At 38.5% G+C, this 25,303-nt stretch overlaps 5 protein-coding genes across 5 annotated transcripts; 4 read left to right on the top strand and 1 right to left on the bottom strand.

Annotated features, from left to right (window-relative positions):
• Positions 1-186: 186 nt before the first annotated feature.
• On the bottom strand, positions 187-4,164 carry sdr42e1 (short chain dehydrogenase/reductase family 42E, member 1). The gene is made up of 3 exons (XM_008405541.2): positions 3,803-4,164; positions 2,251-2,333; positions 187-2,025 (listed from the first exon to the last, which is right to left on the bottom strand). Exons 2-3 carry the CDS (start codon positions 2,316-2,318, stop codon positions 927-929), a joined length of 1,167 nt encoding a protein of 388 aa, XP_008403763.1. The 5' UTR covers positions 2,319-2,333; positions 3,803-4,164; the 3' UTR covers positions 187-926.
• Positions 4,165-5,038: 874 nt separating this feature from the next.
• Positions 5,039-7,267, top strand: LOC103462641 (arylamine N-acetyltransferase, pineal gland isozyme NAT-10-like). The gene is made up of 2 exons (XM_008405543.2): positions 5,039-5,205; positions 5,665-7,267. Exons 1-2 carry the CDS (start codon positions 5,190-5,192, stop codon positions 6,540-6,542), a joined length of 894 nt encoding a protein of 297 aa, XP_008403765.1. The 5' UTR covers positions 5,039-5,189; the 3' UTR covers positions 6,543-7,267.
• Positions 7,268-7,544: 277 nt separating this feature from the next.
• LOC103462640 (arylamine N-acetyltransferase, pineal gland isozyme NAT-10-like) lies at positions 7,545-9,184 on the top strand. The gene is made up of 2 exons (XM_008405542.2): positions 7,545-7,941; positions 8,135-9,184. The coding sequence occupies exon 2, from the start codon at positions 8,140-8,142 to the stop codon at positions 9,010-9,012; it is 873 nt and encodes a 290-aa protein (XP_008403764.1). The 5' UTR covers positions 7,545-7,941; positions 8,135-8,139; the 3' UTR covers positions 9,013-9,184.
• A 400-nt stretch (positions 9,185-9,584) lies between these two features.
• On the top strand, positions 9,585-12,393 carry cnep1r1 (CTD nuclear envelope phosphatase 1 regulatory subunit 1). The gene is made up of 6 exons (XM_008405544.2): positions 9,585-9,672; positions 10,141-10,212; positions 11,293-11,366; positions 11,657-11,766; positions 11,907-11,961; positions 12,041-12,393. The coding sequence occupies exons 1-6, from the start codon at positions 9,648-9,650 to the stop codon at positions 12,080-12,082; spliced, it is 378 nt and encodes a 125-aa protein (XP_008403766.1). The 5' UTR covers positions 9,585-9,647; the 3' UTR covers positions 12,083-12,393.
• A 335-nt stretch (positions 12,394-12,728) lies between these two features.
• heatr3 (HEAT repeat containing 3) lies at positions 12,729-25,014 on the top strand. The gene is made up of 15 exons (XM_008405545.2): positions 12,729-13,012; positions 14,648-14,820; positions 15,548-15,635; positions 16,594-16,694; positions 17,010-17,119; positions 17,861-18,001; positions 18,112-18,404; positions 20,397-20,487; positions 20,673-20,827; positions 21,919-22,001; positions 22,092-22,228; positions 22,350-22,438; positions 22,984-23,127; positions 23,202-23,378; positions 23,530-25,014. Exons 1-15 carry the CDS (start codon positions 12,881-12,883, stop codon positions 23,641-23,643), a joined length of 2,028 nt encoding a protein of 675 aa, XP_008403767.1. The 5' UTR covers positions 12,729-12,880; the 3' UTR covers positions 23,644-25,014.
• The last annotated feature ends 289 nt before the right edge of the window (positions 25,015-25,303 follow it).

Here is a 25,303-nt window from a genome sequence, read left to right as displayed (position 1 = left end):
CCCTGTTGCTAGTGGACCGTTTCTACATTTTTCTTTCCACTCAACTTTCTAACCAAGTATTTTGTGAAAACTCAGGTTGCCAATGGCTTTCTGCTGATCAACGGTCAAGTTAGCAGCGTTTCAATACAGAGTAGATCGTAGCATCACATTTGTTTTCATTAGCTGTAAGGACATGACCCATAAAAGTAAGAACCCCACCATACAAACAAATTCATTCAGTTCATTTACAGTGTGAAAGTGTAACAAATGCTATCTTAAGGCACTTTACAATGACATACAATTCATCTGTAGAAGCATATAATCCAATTTGGTCCGAGTTTAGTTCAAAATATTTCAGTAAAGTCACATTCAGATCCAATTACATACAGTGTGACTCAGCCCTGTTTCTAACGCAGTACAGTCAAAGCTGTAAAAAGCAATCTATCCAAGGAAGTCCAGCTGATTGCTTTGAGATACCATCAATACCTCCTACTGAAAGAGCAGAACTTTAATGTAAGAGTACAAAATCGTATTTTTATTCCCAAAACATTGTTAATATTCCGAGTTTGACTTTAAAAACAAAAAAAAACAATGGATGTTGATCACAATTGTCAGACTTCATTAACTTCTTATAATACCGTTAAAGTATATCAATAAAACATGTAATTATGAATCTTTATCCCCGTCGACTGAATGAAAACAGAGAGGTAGTGTTGTTTGAGTCATTATAAGCAACAAAGACAGGTTAGTCCCAGAGCTTTCTTTTTTTTAGCTTCAAATGAAACACATAATTGATTTCTGCGTTGAAGTATGAAGATTTTAGATCAATTAAAACATAAAAAGCAAAKAATCTGTTTCTTCGTCAAGCATCTGAAGCACTTTGTGTTACACTAAAGTGCTGGATAAGTTCATTTTGATTGACTGGTTGTAGCTTGAAGAGCTTTTCATCAGCTGCCAGCAACCGGCAGAAACGACAAAACCACAGCAATAAAAGCAGAAACAAACACAAAGTTGAGTATTAATCTCCTGAARACGGAGCCGTGACGTCTCTTCCCATGGCCTCTGCTTTTGAACCACTGCACCACCTCGTCCAGGTTGTGGTCCTGCGGCTCGTATCCCAGCTCYGCTTTGGCCTTCRCCATRCTGAAATAATGCGTAACTCCAGTTTTATACACCTCRGTGCGAGTCAGMAGGGGCTGAAAGTTGTAGAATGGGCCGATGAGATGGTGAATCATTTCGGTGAGAAAGGCAAACAGGTAGATGAGAGAGATGGGGAAGCGGAGTTTTGGGAAAGGGTAGCCTAAGCCTTCAACGAGAGGTCGGAAGAATTCAAAGTTATTGACCGGCCTGCCATCCGAAATGAAGTAAGCCTGGCCAGCAGAGCGATGCTGCTTCTCTGAAGTTAGAGCCTCTGCAGCTAGCATGTGGGCAGACACAAGGTTATCCACGTGGACAAACTCCACCAAACTKYTGGGACTACCATAAACAAACCTAAAGATCCCCCTCTCTATGTAGCTAACTATCCTAGGCAGGTGCCTCTGCTCACCAGGCCCATAGATACCCGCTGGGCGCAGGGCACAGGTTCTCAGCACCCCAGGGCTACCAAACAGAGCTGCTCCGTTTGCCTGTAGCACTGCCATCTCCGCCAAGGACTTGGTTCTAGAGTAGTGGTCGGGATGAAGGTGGAGCGGCAGATAAGGAAGACTTTCATCGCCATTCTCTATCACTTGGCCTCCGAACACCACGTTGAAAGTACTGGTGTAAACCAACCTTGACACTCCGTTCTCCACACAAGCYCTCAGGATGTTCTTCGTCCCCTGAACGTTGACTGCCTCAATCAGATGTCTATTCARCTGCTCTCTGCCAGACATCCCATAAGAGGCAATGTGAAACACACAGTCTACACCAAACACGGCCTTCTCAACTTGTGCATATTCACGAATGTCTCCTTGCACAAACATCATGTCTTCAGGAAGTTCTTGGCATGGAGGAACGGTGTCAAATAGAGTGATTCTGGCTCCTCTTTTATGCAGAGCGCATGCCAGGCTGCAAATAAACAAATTAATATGAATCTTATTAAAMCTTATACAGATCTTCTACTTTGACTAAACACTTYAATWAAAAAAAAAACACCAAATCAACGACTTTCTTAGATGCCTTTGGAGCAAAGAACAGCGTGACATTGCCATCTCGTGGACATTAAGGAGAATTGCATAGTGTACTTTGCTKAAATTGAATAATTTTGATAAATAAATGGAAAATTGTTCTTACCGAAATCCAAAATAGCCACAACCTCCTGTCAATAAAAACACATTTTTGTCCATCTGTTCGTTTTCCATTGCAAGAGCGACAATCTGTGAATTTAGATGATTACAGAAATTTAGAGAAGACAAAAGTAAACTCAATTTTAAAAATCATAACAATTGAAACCGCCCACCCCTCCCGAAATACTTAATGACCCTGATGTAGATTTATTGTATGTCATGCTGGAATTCTCAAAACATCCATAAATTTAACTAAAACTTACATAAAATTGACAAACTCTGTTTTCAACAATAATCTTTTCAAGTTTAGACATTATATACCAGGCTTTACATTTTTGCTCTGACTCATAAGTTGGCACTGGACTGAAATTTGTGCTAAAAAAAAAAAAAAAAGTTTTTTTAAAATAAAAATGTACTACTAAAACTGGTATTGCAGCCATGTTAAAAACCATACTAAAAATTTGTTTTAAATTTCTGCACAAAAAACATATTTATCTCTTTCCAAGTTAAGGCAATATCAAAGTAGAAATATCTGTAARGTTCTASACAAGATAAAGYTATTATTTATCAGCATTAGCAGTTTTTAATTCATGTCACCGCATCTAATCATCACYATCAACAGTTAACCAAGTTAGTTCTGGAGTTTTACTTCTTTTAAAKTTGTCACAACCCTTTGATGCTGCATATCAAAATATTCTGGCATTAATTTTAGAACATGTTGGTTTTAAACATCAAGCTCTAATTTTATTAAAGCTGTACCTCATARGGAGTTATTYCTTTTTCTTCAGCGTTTCTCAGTTTTGGCGTTCCCCACAGGCCTCTRCTGAGTCCACTACTCTTTATTGTGTAGCAACGCCTTACTCACCTTTCATTATTTGAATCCTTCCATCACCTCTTAGTTTGGACTACAGTGATGCTCTGTATGATGAACCATCAACTTCAGCTCTGAAATCTCTCCACTGGATTCTTTTCCGGTTTCTCGCTAATTTTAGAATTAAAGCTTTAAGTGMGTTTCTAGTTATTTTATTCCTTTTTAACTGTATTTCACTTGTTCGTGTATTCTGTCTTTATTTTATTATTTGTTTGTATGGCAGACTTCTGTTGTTTTAAATGGCATACAATAAGTCTGACAATGACATCTACTTTAGCTTTGCCCTTAACTTTGATTCTATGTTGTGAAATTACTTCTCATATCAGAAGGTATGGTAGCACTGCATAAAAAAAGCGAATGCCTCACATTCCAATATCTTCAAATATGAAAATATGTTTTTTTCCAGTTCCATGTAGCTTAGACGTGCTTGAGGAACAACTTTTGGATATTTGCATGATMGCTATGTTTACTCATATTGTGACATTATAACTTTTAAGCTGAAAACTGCAGAAAATCTAAAGCTCTCCTCAAAATTTGAAAGGATACACGAAAMATATTTTTGCAGTAAATCACATTCAATTTTTGTTACTGTTTGGAATGCTCCAAGTCGTACAACAGCCCAGCTTTAGCCTACATACAGTTGTAATGTGCGTAGCTATCTGCTCAGATATTAACTAGTGGCACCCACCTCTTCATAAGCTGGTACAGAACGACAGAAAGGTCCACTGTACTGATAGCAGCAGGCAGAGCAGTCCGGCGATCACTTCCCTGTATAGTTGYCTGATTTGTTACGTATTCCCGTCCGATCATTGAAACACATAGACGTAAGAMGTGTAGACGCTGTTATTGGCCTGTACAAGCGGTCCGCTAGCAGAGTTYGCCATGTTGCGAGTGGCAAGATCTTYCAAAACAAAACTATGCTTAGAACCTGCTGTTTTTATCTGTTTGACGAATTTTTAATAATTGTTTTAATATGGAATAACATGTCACAGATATTGAACAGTGTRGGGAATAAAAGATAAACAAAATGTACTCAAACCACTTAATTWGACCTCATTTAAATCATAGCTAAAGTGTTTATTGTAGTTTTTTTTTGTTGTGTCAGAAATGAATAATAAAATGAATAATTATTGGCATTATACTAAAAAATAAGGTATAATATCAATAAAATCAATGCATAGTCTATTGCCTATAYCTGCTTGCCCTTGTATGGTAACGGGAAAGCTAGACGTCGGCAGCAGTCATTGATCCACAGAGATCAAAGGGCAACACACACACACACACACACACACACAGGATAAATAAATATGCACACACACTCAGTGATACGTTTGGACTGTGAGATGAACCAGGTTACCTGAACACGTAACTGTGGAGATCATACAATCTTCATGCAAAAAGACTCCTAGATTTAAAAAGCAAGGGCCTTCTTGCTGCAGATTTATATCTCTGTGTAACATGGGGAAGTCACTCAGCAAAACATTACAACCACCAGCAACTGCCACTAGCAATATGGCGGTCGCGTGGTGTCTAGGTAATCTAGGTCTATGATTTTGTCGCCGYATTAGTATGCAACGAGTTTCACATGTTATACAAGATCAAAATATGAACATGRAAATTTGGTACCTTAAGCMTAATTATTAATCAGCTGAACTCAATGGTATYATGAATAAGTAGAATTTTGATTAGTTCAATAAAATTAAATTTTATGKWACCGGAAATTTGGGTATTTTTTCAGAATAAAAGTGGACATATTTTAAAATTTAACTAGAGGAAATTCCTGAATCTTCTTCTAACTTCTGTATGACACATTTAAAACATAACACAATTCATTGAAATGCTATAAATTATGACGTGCAACGAAATGTAGAAAGAAAAAAAAGCAAATTCTGTTTAGTTATTTTAAAGTGGCAGTCCCTCTAGTGGTTATAATCGAGTTGGGTTTTTTTTTTTTTTCTTTTTTCTTAGCCCCTCATTTCAGGGAGGCCGGAGGCCGCACGTTTAGAGATCTAAGCAGTTATCTGTGTTATTATCAGCACCAAACAGCGACTCCACTCCCAGAACTGCAGGCTGTTATGTCATCCTCTGAAGGTAAGAGTTCATTTTAAAACACTGAACAAAGGTTTTCCAGATCGATCGGTGAACTCGTTGTGTGTATTAAGCCCTGGTGGTCAAGTACCACCTTCTCATGATGGTCGGTTCTTACGAGTTTGCATTTTCTTGATTTAGGTGTAACCATAAAATGATACTAATGACTTTTATTATGCTAATGACTATTATTTTAGTTTTGCATGTGTAGATGTAGATGTTATCCTGGGTAATATTTCTGAGTTTAAAAATACCTGTGTATGTCAGGCAGTTGAGAAACATATGGATCCATTGGGATAAACCAACACAAAGTTACTGTGATGCTTAGGAAAAAACCAAATCTGCTACTGATGATGTAAAAGCTCGTTCTACAAAGTACTGACACAATGTTCTTAATTAGTTTATAATGACTACATCTGATTTCTGTGAGACATAATTGTGTCAGTACTTTGCATTTTACAGGTCAGATGAATTTGGAGGAGTACTTCCAAAGAATTGGCTTCCATGGCCCTTCTGATAAAATGGATCTCGCAACTTTGAGGTCCATCCACAAGCTGCATGTCATGTCGATCCCTTTTGAAAACCTCAGTATTCACTGTGGAGAGTGGATCACCATGGACCTGGAGACTATTTTCAATAAGGTGGTGAGGAGCAGCCGTGGAGGCTGGTGCCTTGAGAACAACTACCTGTTTGGGTGGGTGCTGAGAGAAATGGGCTTCAATGCCACAACATTGAGCTCCAGAGCTTTCAATAGGMTCATTGATGACTTTGGTGCTCTTGATTCTCACCTAATTCACAAGGTTATCATTGACGGGAAGMCTTATATAGCTGATGTAAGCTTTGGGGTCTCGTCTCAGATCTGGGAGCCGCTGGAGCTCATCTCTGGAAAGGACCAGCCGCAGGGAGCAGGCGTGTTTCGTCTCATCGATAAGGGGGACATCTGGATCCTGGAGAAGACGGGCAGGAAACCAAAGGTTCTCAATCCAGAATTTGCCAAATCCAGCCTGGTGAACAGGAAGGAGACGAAGCCAATCTACTGCTTCACCCTGGAGCCTCGACAGGTTGATCATTTCATTGAGAAAAGTCAGAGAATCCAGAGAGATCCAGCCTCCCTCTTCACCAACAAGTCCATCTGCTCCCTGCAAACATCAACAGGATTCAAAGCTCTGRTTGGCTGGATCTACAGTGAGGTCACCTACAAACCTGAGGAAGGGGTGGATTTGTTGGAYATGAAGAACATAACAGAGGATGAGCTTGATCAAGTCCTGATGGAACAGTTTAATGTAAAGCTGCACAACAAGCTAAAACCTGTGTGCAACAAAACATTTTACACCCTTTGAAAACCTTCCAAAAGAGTTTGGAAACCAATAGCCCAGTAGTATACGTAGCACTATCATATATATATGTTAGTTGAAAAAAGTTTAAATGTGCTTTATAGATGTAGCATATTGATTTACCATACCTAACTCCACTTTAAACTAAAAATACAAAACTACTGATATTAATGAAAGGTCAACTGTGTGTGTTACACCAATAAAATAAGAAAAGTAATTGTTAAAAACAATCAAATCTTTCATAATCTTAAAAATGAAACTTTTAAAATTCAAAATGCAATTATTTCTAACAAATTTATTGTGATGTATTAACTAATTTTACAGATTTATTCTTTTCTTTGTTGTAAACTGGACTAACATTTTAAGCATGCAATGCTCTCTGAGAGTTTAGGAGTTTCATGCTCAGATTTTGAGGCCTGTTCAGTTTGCATATTTCACATTTTGTTTGAAGACTACTGAAACCTGTACACTGCTGATGATTGTGCCAGAAAGAGTCATATTGTGAGCTTGCACATATAGCACATGTAACAAGTGATTGCCCAACTCTTCCTGACTATCCAGATGGAAAGTTCACAATCTTTTTTTGGACGCACACTGTCAATGTTTAATCTAGAATAAGTACTAGAAAGGATAATCACAGTACTTAAACTGTGATTTTTACCTCACTGTCTCCTTTGTATGTACAACTCCTCTTTAAATCATTTTACAATAAAGTTTCATTTCACATGATTAACGTCAGTGAGATTCATTGAAGTAATACAATTWGTTTTGTTTTAAGAACTTTGCAAAACTGGACTGGTGACATGTCCAAGTGGTACCCCGCATCCTGCCTGTTGACTGCTGGAGAAAAGTAATGCCATTGCAGCCATGCAAGGACTAAGTAGAGATGGATGGATGGATGGATGGATGGATGGATGGATGGATGGATGGATGGATTTTGGCCATCTTGTATTCACAGAGACTCATATAAGCAATCATAAGATTAGATAATTGCTCACATTGTTAAGCTGGGCAGTGTTCCAGGTTGTGTAGGCCATAATATTGCCTGCTTTAAAAATCACTGTTTCTGAGTCCTAATATTCATATTTTCTGAGAAACCAATAGAAAATAAAGATTTACATCTCTGTGTGTTGAATATTTAACATCGGAGATTCACTTTTTGCATATGTCATYTCTTTTTCAATGCACCTTTGGTCAGATTTAAAGCAGGTCTAAAGTCTGCAGCTTTTGGAAATCTGCAGTTCAAGGTGTGCCACTGTTCTTGTGCACAAGCCGCTTGGTTGCTTGTGTACTCTGTCGCTTTGTTAGCCTGACTTAGCAAATGATCAACTAATCCAATCGCTGCCATATATCTCAGCACCTTACTAGTTTCAAGTTCTTCAGTAGTTCTGATTGCTTGGCTGAGGTAAGGATGAATAGTTTTTACTGTTTATGTTCATTGTTGTGGGTTGTATTTTGGAAGATGTCTATGTTACATAGTTGCTAAAAAGAGAAACAAACTATGACCTAAAACAGGAGCGATTCCAAGTGAGCGTGCACATTTTCACATGTGTGTAAATTTGACTTAATAAATAACTCTAACACCTTACATTTTACAGGTAAGATGAATTTGGAGGAGTACTTCCAAAGAATTGGCTTCCATGGCCCTTCTGGTAAAATGGATCTCGCAACTTTGAGGTCCATCCACAAGCTGCATGTCATGTCGATCCCTTTTGAAAACCTCAGTATTCACTGTGGAGAGATGATCACCATGGACCTGGAGACTATTTTCAATAAGGTGGTGAGGAGCAGCCGTGGAGGCTGGTGCCTTGAGAACAACTACTTGTTTGGATGGGTGCTGAGAGAAATGGGCTTCAATTCCACAATATTGGGTGGCAGAGTTTTCAACACTATCACTAATGACTTTCCACCAGGGGAGAATCATCTCATCAACATGGTTGWMATTGATGGGAAGSCTTATATAGCAGACGTAAGCTTTGGGGTCTCGTCTCAGATCTGGGAGCCGCTGGAGCTCATCTCTGGAAAGGACCAGCCGCAGGCAGCAGGCGTGTTTCGACTTACCAAAAAGGAGGACACCTGGATCCTGGAGAAGACAGGCAGGACACCGAAGGTTCTCAATCCAGAATTTGCCAAATCCGGCCTGGTGAACAGGAAGCAAACATATCAGATCTACTGCTTCACCTTGCAGCCTCGGGAGCCAGAACATTTCGCAGAAAAATGCCACACACTTCAAACAAATCCAGCCTCTCTGTTCACCAACAAGTCCATCTGCTCCCTGCAAACRCCAACAGGGTTCAAAGCTCTGRTTGGCTGGACCTACAGTGAGGTCACCTACAAACCTGAGGAAGGGGTGGATTTGTTGGATATGAGAAACATAACTGAGGATGAGGTTGATCAAATCYTGAAGGAGCAGTTTAATGTAAAGACACAGAATAAAATTAAGCCTGCAAACAAAAAGGTGAACTACACAATCTAGAAGATACCAAATAACCCTTTGCTTTGGCTTTTWARTGACTGCATTGAATGTGTTTATTACATGACAAAACCAAATATCACAAATGAATGTGCCAAAGTTTTGACTTATTATGTAGTTTTATCAGATGATCTTCCTTTATTTTTATTCGGAATGTAAAACTATTAAATAACATCAATATATTTGTATTTGTATTTTGTACAAATMTWACACGAAAAACCTGTTCTTTTTTCAAGAATAAAATCCAAACTATTCAACATTTCTTCTTCCTGTATGAATGTGCTCAAGTCACTTTTCTATGGAAATAAAGAACTTTGCAGTTTAAACACCCTTAAATCAAAAATCATTGCTTAATGATTGTGATTTTATATATATGAATGGGGAAAACAAAGGGACATTATGGAACGTCTAAGATTTAATTCAGCGTGAAACAGCGCCACCTGTTGCCCGTCCCCAATCTGTGACGTTTCAACTCAGGAAAAGAGGGCGGTTTGGCCCGCCCTCTTCTGAGCTTTCCATCCAATAGAATTATTTTTTGAGGATTTAGCCCATTCTGATTGGTCATCAGGTCAATCCTTCACTTGAGACAGGAAGCAGAGGCACAACCAAACAGCGCACTGCTGTTGTCGGCTTAGGACATGAATTCTTTGGAGCAGGCCGAAGGTAACAAAACCATAAAGTAGTTCATTTTACCCAGATAGAAATCTATTTTAGGGGTCATGTCGATTTTTAAATAAAAATATAAAAGATAAATCATAGGTTATGATGTAGGGAGTATAGAAACTGGWATAAAGCCTGGCTAGGGTTATTAGCATACTTGCTAGCTTAGCAGGGAGATATTTCTTTTTAGTTGACAACTGTGTAGTTTAACATCTATCCTTTGGAATAACTGTGCGTAATGTCAGACTTTATAACAACATTAACGTTTTTACGGTAATTTTTCTGTGTTTACGTATCTTAAATTAGAAATAAAAGTGTTCTAAACTGAGTATTTGTATTGATGTGTACATTATATCAAAGTCCCAGTTTATTGACAGCCACTCGGAGCTTGTCACCAGAAAAGCTTTAAGTCTGTCCTACATCTCTGATGTTCACTGTAACTGTATTTGAACGTGTCCCTTATTCCAACAGACCTAAAGGCTTTTGAGAGGAGGCTAACGGAGTATATCTCCTGTTTACAACCTGCAACAGGCAGGTGGAGAAGTAAGTACCTGCTATTGCTGACATGATACATTATGTTTTTTCCAGCATACATAATATGTATTATGTATGCTCAGGGTAAAGCATACTGACACTGTAATGCACAAAGTTGAGTTACTACAGTGGCATTTAAAGATGTAGCAGAAACTCGTTGCATGATTTTATGACGGCGCTACTTGTTTGACAAGATAAAGAATACTGGGTGTTTTCATCTTCTAAAATGAGAAATATTTTTAGCCAATTGTAACTGATTTCAGGTTATCTCAGAAGGATGGCTATCATCCTCCAAACTATGTTCCTGTATTTCTAAACGTCTATGAACACAAAATATATATCTAAAAAAAATTACCATCACGTAAAGACATACAAGTATTCCTTACATGGAAGCAGCTGTCTCTGGRGCTATAGTGGACAGGAAATAARGGTTTCATAGATTTTATACAGAGAGACAAGTGGCTARTTAATCAACTTTGTCTCCCAGTGAATATTATTATYAAGTTATACCAATGTGCATTTAAATGAGCTGCATATTCAGACATAGACTGCCCCTYTGGAAGTGTTAACGGGTTTTTGTCACCATATTTATTTTCACCCAGTTGCTCTTGTCCTACTATTAKTACAGCACCCAAATCTACACTGCTGGTTGATGATTTAGCTCTACTACAGGCAAACATCTAGGTATATTTCCTACAATCTTAACAATAGGACAGCACTCCAATTTGCATAATGTATATGTTAGCAAACATTTCATAATAGCTGCATTTTAAAACAAGCCATTTTATCGTTGGAAAAACATTTCAAATTACAAGCTCCTACAAGTTTTAAATTGAGACTTTTACTGCATTTTGAAGGCTGAAATTCTAAGAGAATATATATATCCTTCATTTTATATTTAAGAATTTTTATATTGAGTAATTGATTTTATTACTTGTGTCTTATAACTGCACGTATGTAGGAGGATTCCAATGCTTGGTGTTTAGGGAACATACAGTCTTTCTGTAGAGATGCATCACCTTTACTAGATTCCTGAATAGTCACTATAATAAATTGTTTATAATGTTTTTCTTTTATCTCTGTTTCCAGTGATTTTGATAGTGGTGTCTGTTTGCACAGCCACAGGGGCTTGGAACTGGTTAATAGACCCCGACACTCAAAAGGTTTGTTACCTGAGGAAGTAAGCCAAATTGTATGCATGATGTTTGCATTATGCAGTTTCACTGCTGCTTCTCCTCACATTCATATGACACAGATTTGCAATTCTACAGATTACATATATGATTTTTAAAAAATCTAAATAACTTCAAACCTGATTTCAGCTAAATTACAGTGAGTTTCAAGAGAATCTTTTCTTTATGGGATTTCAATGTAATCAAAAATTACTCCYGAGTTTTGATCAGGTGAGAGAAAAAAAGTAAAACTTTGGCTCCTCTCCCTCCTTGTTTTGCAGGTTTCTTTCCTTTCATCACTTTGGAATCATCCCTTCTTCACCATAAGCTGCATTACCCTAATAGCGCTCTTCTTTGCTGGGATACACAAACGAGTCGTGGCACCCTCGATGTATCCTTTTTCTGCTGTAGTAAATCTAATGTGGAACAGCTGATTTTACTTTGAGTTAAACAGAATGTTTTTGTGTTTTTTGTTGTTTTCTTTTACATTCTTGGTCGTGTTTTTTTTTTCCTTGACGTTTGCGCCTCCAGAATTGCTGCCCGCTGCCGCACAGTTTTAGCAGAATACAACATGTCCTGTGATGATGTAAGATTGTCGATTCCTGGAAAATTAATCTTTCATCTTTCTATGAATTTAACAATATTTTATTGAAATGTCTTGACAGACGGGAAAACTCATTCTCAAACCCCGACCGAACATTCAGTGACTACCATCTAGGTCGCTCTGTTCAGTTAGTTTTCATCAATTGTTGACCTCTCATCGGTCCTTCAAGGAGCCTGACCATCAGCGACAAGGTGCAGCGCTGAGGAGGATGTCATCATCATGATGATTTAGAATGAAGAAATGGACAGATGGACACTTTTTAAAAGTTGGCTATGATGTTATCATTGAAGCTGCTGATATGCTCACCTGACCCTTGATGTATTTTACGAATCGAGTTTCGGTGTGTTTATTTCTGTTTCTAAAATTGAGCATGTATTTTATCTAAATGTTTCTATTTTTAAATTTATTTGCCTAATAAACACACAAAGTGTGAAAATGTGTTGTTTTTCTGCCTTCTCTCAGATTTTTAAATATAGTTTCTGGCTGTGGTTTGCTGCAATAATCTTTCCTCTTGTTTTTCTTATTCACATTTTTTGAAAGCCAAACTGTCCATGCTCAATCCAATATCTCCTTAAGTGCCTGGGGAAATCCATGCTTGAATGGCCATGGATTTTGTTAGCTTTGATGAAAAAAGAGAAATAAAATCGGGAGTGTTTAATTTAGAACCTGCCACTCACAAAATGGCGAACGCAATAGCGTACGGAGGAACAATTCTCTTGGTTGCCACAAAGCGTGACCGCTTTCCGTCAACGACCATCACTTTCCGGCTGACTGCGTTGACTCTTCCACATGGTTTCCAGCTAGCCTGGATCTGTGGGTTGCTGGGAGTGTAATTGCCGACATTTCGGACAGAAACCACAAACAGACATCTTGTCACACGAGCACCTAGAAACAGATCAAAATGGGTAAAAGTAAAACCACGAAGTTTAAGCGACCGCAGTTCAACTCTATCGGCCTGCCGGTGAACGCTGTGAAGGAAGCGGACGAAGAGCACGACGAAGAAAGCTGTCCGGCTGCGGAGCTGCTGGAAAAAGTAGGACCACGATCMCATCGGGGGTTTAAAGTTATAACTATGAAACGCAGAGATCTGAGGGCTGTGTGTTGTGTGAATTATTGATGAAGCAAGTGACTGGCAGTGTTAGGTTATTTGTCCACGGTCACATGTCAGGCTGGGGTTATGTCCCTTTAACCAGGTGTCAGTATGCGCCATGTACAGGAAATAAATATACAACATACAAAATCTTACTAATTCTAAAATATAATTGCTATATTGGTTTATTTRTCACTTAAGTGCCTCTTTGCATATGTATTATAATTTTGTATAATTATTCTTGCTTTATGGTTGTTTGTGTGTTTTGTCTTTTGTAAGGCACTTTGTGTTGCCCTTATTGTATATATTTATATGCAGTATAGAGCAATATACAATAGAGAATTAGGACCAATTAATCTGACTTTTTTCTCTCTAAGGTAATTTAAAATCATGTCCCTAATTCTTTTACGTCATATGGGTATCATTATCTTTGTCTTGAATGAAATTAATTTCTTATCTGCAAAGGGAATGTTTTCAGTGTTGATTAAATCAGCAAAACGAAAGCATGTTTTGCAAAAAAATTACTTTTATTTATTTATTTATTTATTTATTTATAGACTGACAGAAATCTTCTTTTTCAACAGCGATTACTTTTATGTGTGTTTTAAAATCAACTTATAATTAACTCACAAAACTCCCTGCAAGCATAATTTCAATGATTTCATGTGGATGAAGATGGAGGGAGCTGATGTCACTCTGTCATTTTGATTACATTTTGTTTTGAAAGGGGAAACATTTTCTGTCATTATTACTTTGCATCAAAAAAATCCCTCACATACCAGAATAAAATGTTAATATTTATCAAGTCATTGAGACCACAGTCCAGCTGACATGATGATTAAAAAGCTCCAGGGCATTCAAGAGAGACTAGCAAGTGCTATGAGTGTCTTCTCAGTGGGGGACTGCTGCTGAGAAATTGCAGTAAGCAGACGTGAGGGTTTCTGCTTATAAAAGAACAATAATCTGCTGTTARGAAGGGCAGAAAAGAAAAAAACACATAAAAGATCTAATATGGTTGCATCTTTTCATAACAGCAGTGAAACTTGGTCAACCATGTGTGGTTGATCTTGCCTAAAAGCACAGCAGCGAATAAAGGATGATTTAAAAATGTTTTTAAAAGGCAGCTCCAACCATGCAGGAGCAACTTGGTGATTATCTGTTTGTTTTTAAGCATGATGGAGCATRAAATTGATCAAAAATATTTATGTTTTGGGTCTATAGCTCAGAAACTCCCAGTAGCTTAAGCTACCTAAATCTACAGCTATTGATGTTTTTTTATGAGCCTGATGTATTTCTTGATGAAAGCTTGTGGATTCTTTCCTATTAAGCCAGTGTATATGTCAATATACAATAAAAACATTTGGTGAAAAATAATTTAATGCTGAAGGAGTAAAGTAAAAAAATAAAATAAAGTAAAAATCTTTCTATCAATCTGCAAACATTTTGCCTCGACTTTGCTTTTGGAAACGGAAAGGAAATCTTCAAATAAACTTCAGCAGATAAGCTAGTCTATGGTGAATCCGGAAAAAAAAAAGATTGTAACCTCGATTCAATAGCAAGTTGTGTTTTTATTTCCAGTTGCAGAGTCCCAGTGCAGATATTCGAGAGTTTGCATGTGCCAGCATTTCTCGGGTGGTGCAGCAGAGCCAGGCCATTCCCGGTTTCCTCCAGAGGGACGCAGTCAGACGGCTGGGCCCCATGCTGCTGGACAGCAGCGTGGCCGTCAGGGAGACGGCCACTGGGGCGCTCAGGTGAGGGCGCAGCGGGATCTGGGCTTTTCTTCGCTCGTCTTTCGTAATGCCGCTAAATTTCTTTTTGGGATAATGTTGGACCCCTTAACACATTCCATTCATTCTTTAAAAAAAATCTTTCCTTAAGTTGTTTTTAATTCAACATTAAGCTATAAAAAACTCCTGGATTTAGCTAAGAAATATATGTCAGACATGGCAACAAAACAGAAGTAAAAAAAAAAAAAAAGATCTGCACCACAGAGGACACCAAGCTGAAGAATAATCAAGTTCTAATAATGGCATACTTCTGTTTCAAAAAGGCTTTGTGCTAAAAATAGAAAAAGGAGGCCCTTCTGGGTTTTCTAGTTTCATCACTGGTTTACTGTAAGTGAACTTAATCAATTTTGCTTTTTAAAATAATCGTGTACTTAAGTGTTGTGCCGGGGGAACTGCTGTGCAAAAAGCAAATAGTAAGTAGTTGGGAGGATATGCTCCACATTATTCAGGATTTGATTGTTTAATGTTCAGAGATCTTCATCTTTTCTTTTCATTATGTTTTCACATGAAACAGAACACATTTTTTCCCTCAGCACTTCTTTCGGTATAAAGCTGTGCTCTGATTGCTCTTCAGTCAGAGGTTTTGTGCAACAGATCAGCAACTCTGCAATTTTTAAAACGTTTTTTCTCAGCTTTGTTACTCACACAGGATCTCCTCTGAGTTACTGATGAGTGTGTGTCTGCCTCACAGAAATCTGAGTGCATGCGGAGGTCAGGAGGTGTGTGAAGACATGGTGAGGCACGACGTCATGACGCCGCTGACAGCACTGCTTCGAGAGGTGAGACTCCACTGCTGCTTTTAGCTCACTGCGTCTTCTTAGCTCCTCGTCGTCTGTAGACTGTAACATCTGCAGGAACTGGATGTCATTCAAGCACACAGGCAGTAATATGTGTGTACAGGGTTCAAACAGGTGCTTTTAAAAGTTTGGAAAGTTCTTGATTTCTGTGTAAAGTCATTGGAAGTGCTTGATATTTTAACTGAACATTTGACTAAAAGCCTAGATTTGGAAATGGTTGAAACTAGACATTTTCATGCACGCACACACACACACACACACACAGACACACGCACACACACACACACACACACACACACACACACACACACACACACGCATTTCCTTTCTCACTGTCTAAAATGAAATCTGACTAAATGTCTCTTGTTTTAGGTTAGTTGGAATTACCTGAATTATTTTTATTTCCTAAATGACAGAAAACTTAGCAAGAATATTTTTGTATATTGTGTATAAGCATTTAAATTTTGACAAGATCATTTACCGTAACATGATTTGTTTGGATTGTTCCAATGTAAGAAATATTTATTATTCCTAATGGCTTAGTGACTTGTTGGTCAGTGTAATTGATATATATGTTATTCATCTTGTTTAATGCTATCACAAGACATTATTGATAACAGTAAATCATATCACATTTTGGTGAATTTAAACTGCCTTTTAGTTCATTTGTATTGTTTTTATCTCCAAAAATGTCGAGTGCTGGAAAAGTAAAAAAAAACCTATCTTAAAATACTTGGAAAGTGCTTGACTTTTACTGTGGGAAAAGTATACAAACCCTGTTTTTAAGGCTGTATTCACAGCTGTAAAAACAAAAAAGTTGACATGCAGCAAATTTTATTGTGTTGTTGACATTTTGCACCAAAGTCAGTACTCTATTTAAGTGATAAATACAGTGAATGTATCTGCTGCTTCCGTGGTCAGAGTGTTGTTTCCTTTCCAGTGCTGTACTGGTTTCGACACCGCTGCTGTTGCAATGAAAGACCAGAGCAATCCTGTGGAGGGAGTGGCCAATGAAGCTGTGAACCTACTGTGGAATCTTTGGTAAGCCAACAAGTTGGTATGTAGGGTTTTTATTGATTTATTTCCTCCTCTAGAGATGTAGTTGTGGCTTAGTTACTCTACTGCAACACAGAKCTTTCTYCGTTCTTAAAATCAGAATAAGTCAAGAGATARGTATTTAGCTATTTCTATTTGATGTTCATTTGAATCATTCCACTGTCAGGAGTATTTGGAACAAAATCAAGTTCTATTCAAAGATTTTCACTGTTAATTGTGTTACTAAGGCCACAGTTCAGGAGRACACCTGCTAAATCTTCAATTCTTCAGCTGATTGTCGTTCATCTGTTGTCCSGTTAGTGAGAGCAGCAGCCAGGCAGTGTCTTTGTTCAACAAATCCGGCCTCTTGGACCTGGTTGTCCAGTGCTTGGACAGACACCCTCACAACGTGGAGCTGTCCATATCAGCTGGTAGGTCTGACAGGAGTTCCTTTGAARTTCTTTATTTWACGTTTCTGATRGGCATCATTTTTTAATTTAACCAGGTAAGTTGAATGAGAACAAATTCTCRTTTTCAACAACACACTGTTGTTGATGTTTTAATGTTCAGAAAACATTAAAACATCATACAACAGCGTATCATTTACTCTTTCCCATTTATTCTTGCTGGGTTAGAGAAAGTGAGTTTTCACTGGCTGTATGTAGCATAAAGTAAGTCAGCATTGCCCCATCCCCACCTGTTGCTGCACGCTACATGTCAGCRGGCTGAAAGAAGGCTATTACATTTTTCCCCAAACTAATAGAAAATATATTAAGCTGAAAACCTTTTATTTTTTCCACTAGCTGTTTTTTCTTCTTCTGAATTTTACAGAATGGAAATAAAATACAAGAYTATTAAGCAACTAAAACCATAAAATTGGTCAAAAATAGGAAGTAAATTTCTCTCCCAAATACYCATCAACTGCTGTCTACAGTTTCCAGCTGTTAAAAAGATGCTTTTAAAGGATGAGATGCTACAAATTCAGGTAAATAACCCCAAARTGTTTGACAGTAAGCCTACTTCTGTGCATTTTATTTTAGAAGTAGASTCGATACGTACGCATTTCAGTGAGCTTTTAATGGGTATATTCATCTCKGTTTATTTTAAGGTAATATAAGCTACTCTGCCGTCTCAGTTGGAGGAATCTGACTCTTATTGTTTTTGTTTCTCAGCTCACTGTTTGCACACTGTGACCGAGGACAACCCCGAGCTGCTGCGTAGCATGAACGCCGCTGTACTTGGAGCCCTAGAAAAAGTGCTGCTGTCATCTCAGCCAGGCATGGCGCACGTTCTCCTCAGGACTTTAGCTGCAGGTAAAATTCATCTCTTGTCATATTTGTCTCTTTCACTTTTTAAGGTGGCCCGAAAACTGCAGTGTATGTTTCCATAGCATCTCCTCTTGAGTTCCTGCCTTGTCTCTCAGGTACGCTGTGGAACATGAAGGCCACCCTGCCTGCGGCCCGACAAGCCCAGACCCTCAACGCCGTGGTGGCCGCCCTGTCACAGTGTCTGGATTTGGACGCAGGGGTGTTGATCCCTGAACTCAGACGAGCGGAAGAGGCTAACCACAAAAACACGGCTGCTGTGGCCGAAGCAGAACAGGCGGAGGCAGYGGCGGAGCCCGCTGAGGAGAAGATGGACGAGGAGGACGCACCCAYGAAGAAGAAGAATGGCAAAACTACGAAGGTTGACACTGACTTTTCCGACCTGCTGCCTGTAAGTTGACACTCTGGTTACTACAGAAAGCACCTCTAAACTTTTTCACATTTTGTTATATTAGAATAAGAAACTTTTATTTTTCATGATAAAACCAGGAAACTGTCATTGTTACTTGCCTAATTAAAAGCCTCACAGTGAAACAGTGGTGGCAGCATCATGCTCAGGATATTCTTTGCAATCCTGGAAGAAAATCACGCTGGGAAAGGCTCACATCCAGCCAGAGCTACAATGAAATGTTTCAGATCAAARCATGTTCATGTTACAATGGCCTAATCAAAGGACAGACCTTAAACCTCATTCAGTCCGAGTTGTTTTGCAAAGAAGAATGGGCAAAATATTCACTCTCTGTGTGAAACTGATTGAAGAACTGATTGAGATATGACTCAGAAAGTTTAAAATTAAAGGAAGCATTTCGATCCGGAGGGTGAAAAGTATGCTGATTGTTTTATTKTTAAAACAATTAAGCTAATGCTGGCTTTAATGCTATCGATATTATTCAGGCTTACAGTAGCATTATGGCTAACATTAGCTCAATTCATTCAGTAAGTCAACTTAAGCTTTTAAGTCAAAATGAGTTAGCTACAAAGCTAATGTTAGCTTAAATGCTCATTTTAGTTCTAACAATAGACAGTTAGCTACCTAATTATCTACAATCTCATTAATATACATTAAAGTTTGTAGTTGTAATATGACAAAACGTGAAGAAGTTAAAAGGGTGAAATAAAAAAGCTTCAACAACAATAAAACATGGAATCAGAGCACCACAAGCTGAATGCCTGTTATCTTCTCAGTTTATTTTGCGATCATCCATCAGAGTTTAAGTAGGCCAGTGCACAGCTGGTTATTTTTCCCTGAATCCATCAACACCACTTCTGACAGATCTTTCAAACTGTTGTTCACCTCGTATCCTCGGGTGGAGTCAGAAAAGTTAACTCATGTTTTCACACGACTGTGTTCACATCCACCTTTGTGATGTTGAAGCATTCACAAAGGCTGTTTGTTAACAGCATTCATAAATTAAGGTGGTGGTATCTGTTTGCAGGTTTGCTGAGACAGGGGTCATACAGGGGCTCAGAGTCCTTGAAAGTGCTTGATATTTAAACAGGATAGTTTTGTGCACTCTAATGTTGATTAAAAGCCTAAATTTAGAACATGTTATATATTTYCATACACCTAATAAAAAGGCATACACAGTTTTTCTCACTGTCTGAAGTTAAATCTGACTAAACTTTTACTGTTTTAGTTCAGTTAAATAAAAAAATGATTTATGTTTGCTAAATGCCAGAAAACGTAGCCAGAACATTTTTTTGAGTTTTTTAAAATATATATATCGCTTTTCATCATTTAACATGARCAGGAAAGTCATTAAGAACTGGATCCACTTGTATGGAAAAACCCTCACAGTGATTCGCAGAGGTCTTGTAGATGGCCTGTAGCTTAGACGCTGAGATGCGATGCTGTTCATGGGAAATATGCGGTCTGCTTTTGGACTTTAGAGCTACCCACCAATGGCAGGTGGAAAGGCAACACACGAGTCATCCGAAAGTGCAACACCAGGTCGACAGTGCAGACAAACTGTGGAGTAGACGCATCGCGGGTCATTTGGGGGCTGCTGACAGGCTGACTCAGCCCCGGCGAGACAGACCTGTCCCTCACGGCTCGGTCATGAACAGAACCCCAAGATCATGTTGACGTTCCACAATCCCCCCTCTAAAATATAAAACTAGCACTATTCAGTCATAATAACGCATTCATCGTGGCCATAAATATATCAGCGTAGCTTAAGCCAAGTTTGTCCATCAGCTACTTTCTATGCAGGCTGTCACCACGACCCAGCTCAGAAATGTGCAACCTGACGTGTTCGAGTGCATCAGCAGGAATAAATCGCTCCTCTGTAGCGAGCGGCTGCARCCAGACTGGGCGATAGCAGTGCTAGCAGTCATGGTTGTATCGGGATGTTGACTCACGCGGCTGTTTGTTTGTGTCCAGAGGGGTAAGGAGGAGCTGAGGGAGGCAACGGCCTTGCTGACAGCCCAGCAAACGTCCTTGGAGATCATTGTCAACATGTGCTGCTCTGACGGTGAGTGTTGAGGGCACGGACAGCAGTGCTGACCCCAGGCACTTTCATCTAAAATTTATTTCCTGTGACACGGGCACCAAGTGTGGGTTTGTCATTCTGAGCGGCTGTTAGACCAGTAAACGTATTGCCCGGGTGATTTAAGGACATTAAAACTTGCTTTATTGCTCYCCTTTTCTACCGTTTAGACCCCTCTGATGACGAGTGGGAGGAGGAGTCGAGCAGCGATGAAAGTGACTTGGGTCCTGACGGGCTCTGCGACGGACTGTCCGGTCTGATGTCTCCACTGTGCTTGTCAGCTGAGGTTCAAGGGGCCTTGATCAACCACGGCATACCAGAAAAGGCAAACAGCTCTCTGCTTCCTCAATCACACCTCACTTCTGTCACTACATGCACAGAAAGAATTCATTACAGAGTCAGAGAGTGTTGACAAGTGCCTAAAGTGGGTTAAGCTGTCATCTTTGCRGCTGTGGTTGCAAGCCTRAAAGGAACAGCTCTGCAGAGGTGTAAATGCCTTTTGGATATTTTCAGTGGATTTTATTAAGCAGTGCCTAATATTGAAGAGGAAGAAAATGGGACATAGATTTATTTTATTTTTTTAACAAATAAAACACCTGAAAAGTATGGCATGTTGCAGACTAAAAGTCACACTTCCTTTCATAGGTTGCTCAAACTTTGTGACTGATGTTAAATATTAATCCATACTGATACACATGAACCAATGATTAAACATTACCATCTGCAGACATGAGGATAGCTAATCACAGTCTGAAAACTAGCTGCCGGTGTTGTGACGATCTGTGCTACCCCGTCAAATTTTCTTTGTGTAGCACGTCTAGATAGCTATGTTTAGACATAGCACCTGTTGAGACTTGTGAACAGTGCAGCTAGGTCTTGCAGAATAGCTCAAACTTAGATTGGAAGGAAAACATCTGTGAAAAACAAATTTTCACTTCTCACTGGAGATGCTCAATTAGATTCTGATCTTGATTTAACTAGACCATTCTAACACATAAATATGCTTGGTTCTACACTATGCCATTGTAGTTCTGACTGTGTCCAGGATGAGTCTTTGTCCTGTCTGAGGTCTGTTTCAACTTCCAACAGGCTTTCTTCAGCACTGGACTTGGGCACCACTGTATTAAATTTCATGTACATGCATCAAAGTAATATAAATGCAAAATGTTTTTCATATTTTTATTCTAGATTAAAAACATCTTAATGTGATTGTCATGTGTCATTTTCCATTTTTTATGTTGTGTTTTTCTGAGACGCGTAATAACATACGTTAGTGGTTGTACTGTGCGGTTAAGTTCAGTAGTTACTTGATGAATATTGTGGAAGGAASTGTTTGTTTGTCATTATACCCCACTTTGCTTCTCCCACATATATGCTTTGATTGCACTGTAATGTTTTCTTTTCTCTGGATTCAAGGTTCTCAACAAAACATCCTTCCCCAGAGAGGAAGCCACCAATGTGTGCCAAGAGAATCCATCCTGGAGGAGCCTGAGCAGGCGGTACTCGCCTTCATCAACTCAAAATTGGTTGCAGCTATTAACTTTTCACCATATAAACTTTTTTTTTTTTAATGCCTCCTGTTTGTATAGGATGCAGCGGGTTCAGTCCCGGGCACTGACTTGCCTCCACAGCATCCTCTCCACCATGGATGCAGAGTCTCTGGGCGGTGAGGCAGCCCTGCAGGGAGCAGCACAGCACCTGTCCTCACTGGTCTTTGGTGCTGAAGGTCTYGGATTTTTGTTGATATTTTTGCAATTTAGAACTTTTGATACTTTACTAGTTTAGTGTTCACAGGCACGTGTGAAAGCAACAAGCAGAACTGACGTTTAAACTTTCTTCTKTTGCAGAAATCCCCAAAGATGAGGAGTTCCTTGAGGCCGTCATCAGCGCCATGCGCTCTCTCCTGCAGATAATTGCCTCCAAAAACATCAGCCAGGTACAAAATACAGTAATTAGGAAAATACATTTAAGATTTCATCCTTTTTAGGCAGCATATTGTAGCATTGCTTTTCAAAACATTTAACTGTCTAGCAGTGTATTTCTTTTCACAGCAGAGTTTTATAAATGAGAAAGTGCTAGAAAGCATACTATGGAGAATGACCTGCTGGTTCTGCTTAGCATATATTTAAGTTAATGACATCGCAAAGGTGCAAGAATAATTTTTATTAATTTTTTTTTTTAAATCTGTGTAGCATTCTAAAAGTTTTTCTCTTGCAGCTATACACAATAAAAATAAACACCTTTTCAAAGAAGTATTCTGATTTAAAAACATGAAAAAAAAAAAMCCMRGRAWTTTKRAWYMWYYTTTTTTTTTTTTAATGGACGAATCGCAAAGCAAAGACAAACTGAGCATGGTGTGTCGCTCTGTAGGTTACAAACTATATTTAGTGATTCCGACTAGAAGCTTTAACCCAACACTATTTCCAACAACAACCCTCTSACTGCATGGCTGCTTTTTCTGTCGTGTTTGTGTTTGTTCAGTGCATGACCCCCCAGCAGCTGATGAGTCTGAGCGAGGCGGCCACCCGCTGCGATGTYGTCAGCGTGAGGGTTAACGCCGTCGCCATCCTTGGAATCACTGGAAGCACATTAGCYAAAGAAAAGGGCACGGTGGAAACCCTTCAGGTATCACTTCTTCCATTTTTATTTTGTTTGTGCCCAAATGTTTGCTCCTGCCCTGAGAACTTTTGCTCCTGCAGATGATTGGAAACGCCTTGCTTCAAGTCGCCACGAGGGATTCCGACCTGGTTGTGAACGGAGAAGCGCTCGACGCTTTGCTTGACGTGTTCGCTGATGGAGAGGAGGCAGAAATGGCGGCTAAAAACCTCAACTTACTGCCTGCACTTAAGGCACTTCAGCCCGTCTTCAAGGCAAAGGTTGTAGAGATGAACTAACATTTAGCTTAGGCAATTTTTGTAATTAGGTCATTCTTTTGACTTCCAAAAGATATTTTCCAATCAAATTTATTTCAGGTTCTCATCTCTCYAATACATTCAGATACTTATCCATCTTTCTTTCTCTTAATAGATCCGTAAAGAAGGCCGGGGTAAATACAGCCCTCAGCAGCTGTGCGTGTTGGACAACATCAAAATCAACCTGAGAAGATTTATTGGTTATCTGGAAAAGGTGGTGAAGAAATAAGGACTTTGTGTTCTTCACACTGTGGTCAGTTGTTGAGACGTGATGAGATGGTGCAGTTGAGAAACCGTCACTTATTTATGTATTTTTAAAAATAATTACTGTTTACAGTTGTTTGAGTTATGTGAATATATTTTGTGAAAAGGAAGAGGTGGTGGCATTTTGTCTGCGAAGAGTCACCGACACGGTTTAGAAGATTTCAGCAGATTTTGATGGCATGTCAGCAACATTTTTAAAAGATAACGGTGGAGAAATTGCAGACTGCAGTTTTTCTTTCATTTGTACCCTTTAACTTATCCTAACTAGTAGGAGGAGACCTATTTGGGGGGAAAAAAAGCAGTCATGTTGCTAGGCCACGACAGACTGCTGTTATTTTACAGCAGAATGATCCATTTTATTTTTAGAAAATAAACTGCTTTTCTTAAATTAATCACATCACGGGACTATTTTGTATCCATTGTGAAGACTTTTGGAAATCACTCTTTGAAAGCCAATTTTCTAGATTCATATTTTAAAGTTAAAATTGCTRCACTAGTTTTCAAGCTTATAGAGAAACTAGAGCTAACGGTGCTCTGGCTAATAGAGAGAAAATTAACTCCATATTATAGGGGATGGCTAAAGTATTCATGCCCTGCTACYTGTCCCAGTAGAACAAAAGGAGACTCACAGCATGATGCTGCCACCACCATGAAGAGACGCAGAGTGCATTTTTTATTTGCTTAACAAGAATAAGGAAGAAATCCATGGATGCGTTTTCATTTCATAATTATGTCCTATTTTGTGATTGTTTACCACATAAAATTCYACTAAAATATTATATTTGTTGTTGTTGCATGTCAAAATTCAATAGAGGTAAATACTTTTGTAAGGTTAAGTGTGCAAGGAAATCTTGAAATTAAAAATTCAAACCTTTTTCAGACTTCTACAATGTGAAATTCTGAATTTACTTTCACAAATTAGCTAGTTTTTAATAAGCTAACTTATTAAAAGCTGTGTTGTAAATAATTAAATCTTCAATCTGAAACTTTCTGGGAAACAATAGACTTGACTGACAGGAATAGTATTTAGTTCAGCAGTGAATGGAAAAGGTGTTAAAAATATTTCTGGGTGTATCAGAAATGTGCCAAAAACTTTTATACTACATAGTTTCATTGAAATCTGATCCATCTCCTAATAAAGTGAAAAGAMATTCGACTAATCTCTTCATTTTTCTGGAATAAGGTATATTATGGGGTAAAAAATATTTAACTTCTCAAAAGTAAATGCATAAAGTTCTGAACCATGATGTAAACATGAACTTATTCGAAGTTGTCCTGCTGTAACTGTTTAAAATAAAAATACATTTGGTGTAAGGTGAGATATCCCCATTGGAAACATCAGTTGACTTTTTATTTTTTATTTTTTTTWATCACTTGATTAGTTTATGGTAAACTTCTGGGTCATGAGAGAACCATTTMGAATAGTTTAAAAAAAGACTTTCAGCAAAAGTACTGAAAAATTTCATATGAAATCAGAACTTTTGGTTTGGTTTTTGAATATCTTATTAAAAATRGTCAGTGAATAATAACTCTTAAATTGTTCAAATTAACAAGGTACTTGCTCCAAGTCCTGGTTTGCAAAAAAATCTGAACTGAAGTCTAATTCTTCTTGATGTATAGTCTAC

The sequence above is a fragment of the Poecilia reticulata genome, linkage group LG3, assembly GCF_000633615.1.
Source record: "Poecilia reticulata strain Guanapo linkage group LG3, Guppy_female_1.0+MT, whole genome shotgun sequence".
Taxonomy (NCBI): Eukaryota; Metazoa; Chordata; class Actinopteri; order Cyprinodontiformes; family Poeciliidae; genus Poecilia; species Poecilia reticulata.
Note: the sequence above shows the minus strand (reverse complement) of the source record. Positions and strands in the feature narration are given on the sequence as shown.

Bases quoted from the DNA above. Each gene is read 5' to 3' on its own strand.
- cnep1r1 (XM_008405544.2), top strand. From the start codon at position 9,648: ATGAATTCTTTGGAGCAGGCCGAAG. The intron at 11,367-11,656 runs GTTTGTTACCTG...CTTGTTTTGCAG, and splicing joins TAGACCCCGACACTCAAAAG to GTTTCTTTCCTTTCATCACT. The intron at 11,962-12,040 runs GTAAGATTGTCG...ATGTCTTGACAG, and splicing joins ACAACATGTCCTGTGATGAT to ACGGGAAAACTCATTCTCAA.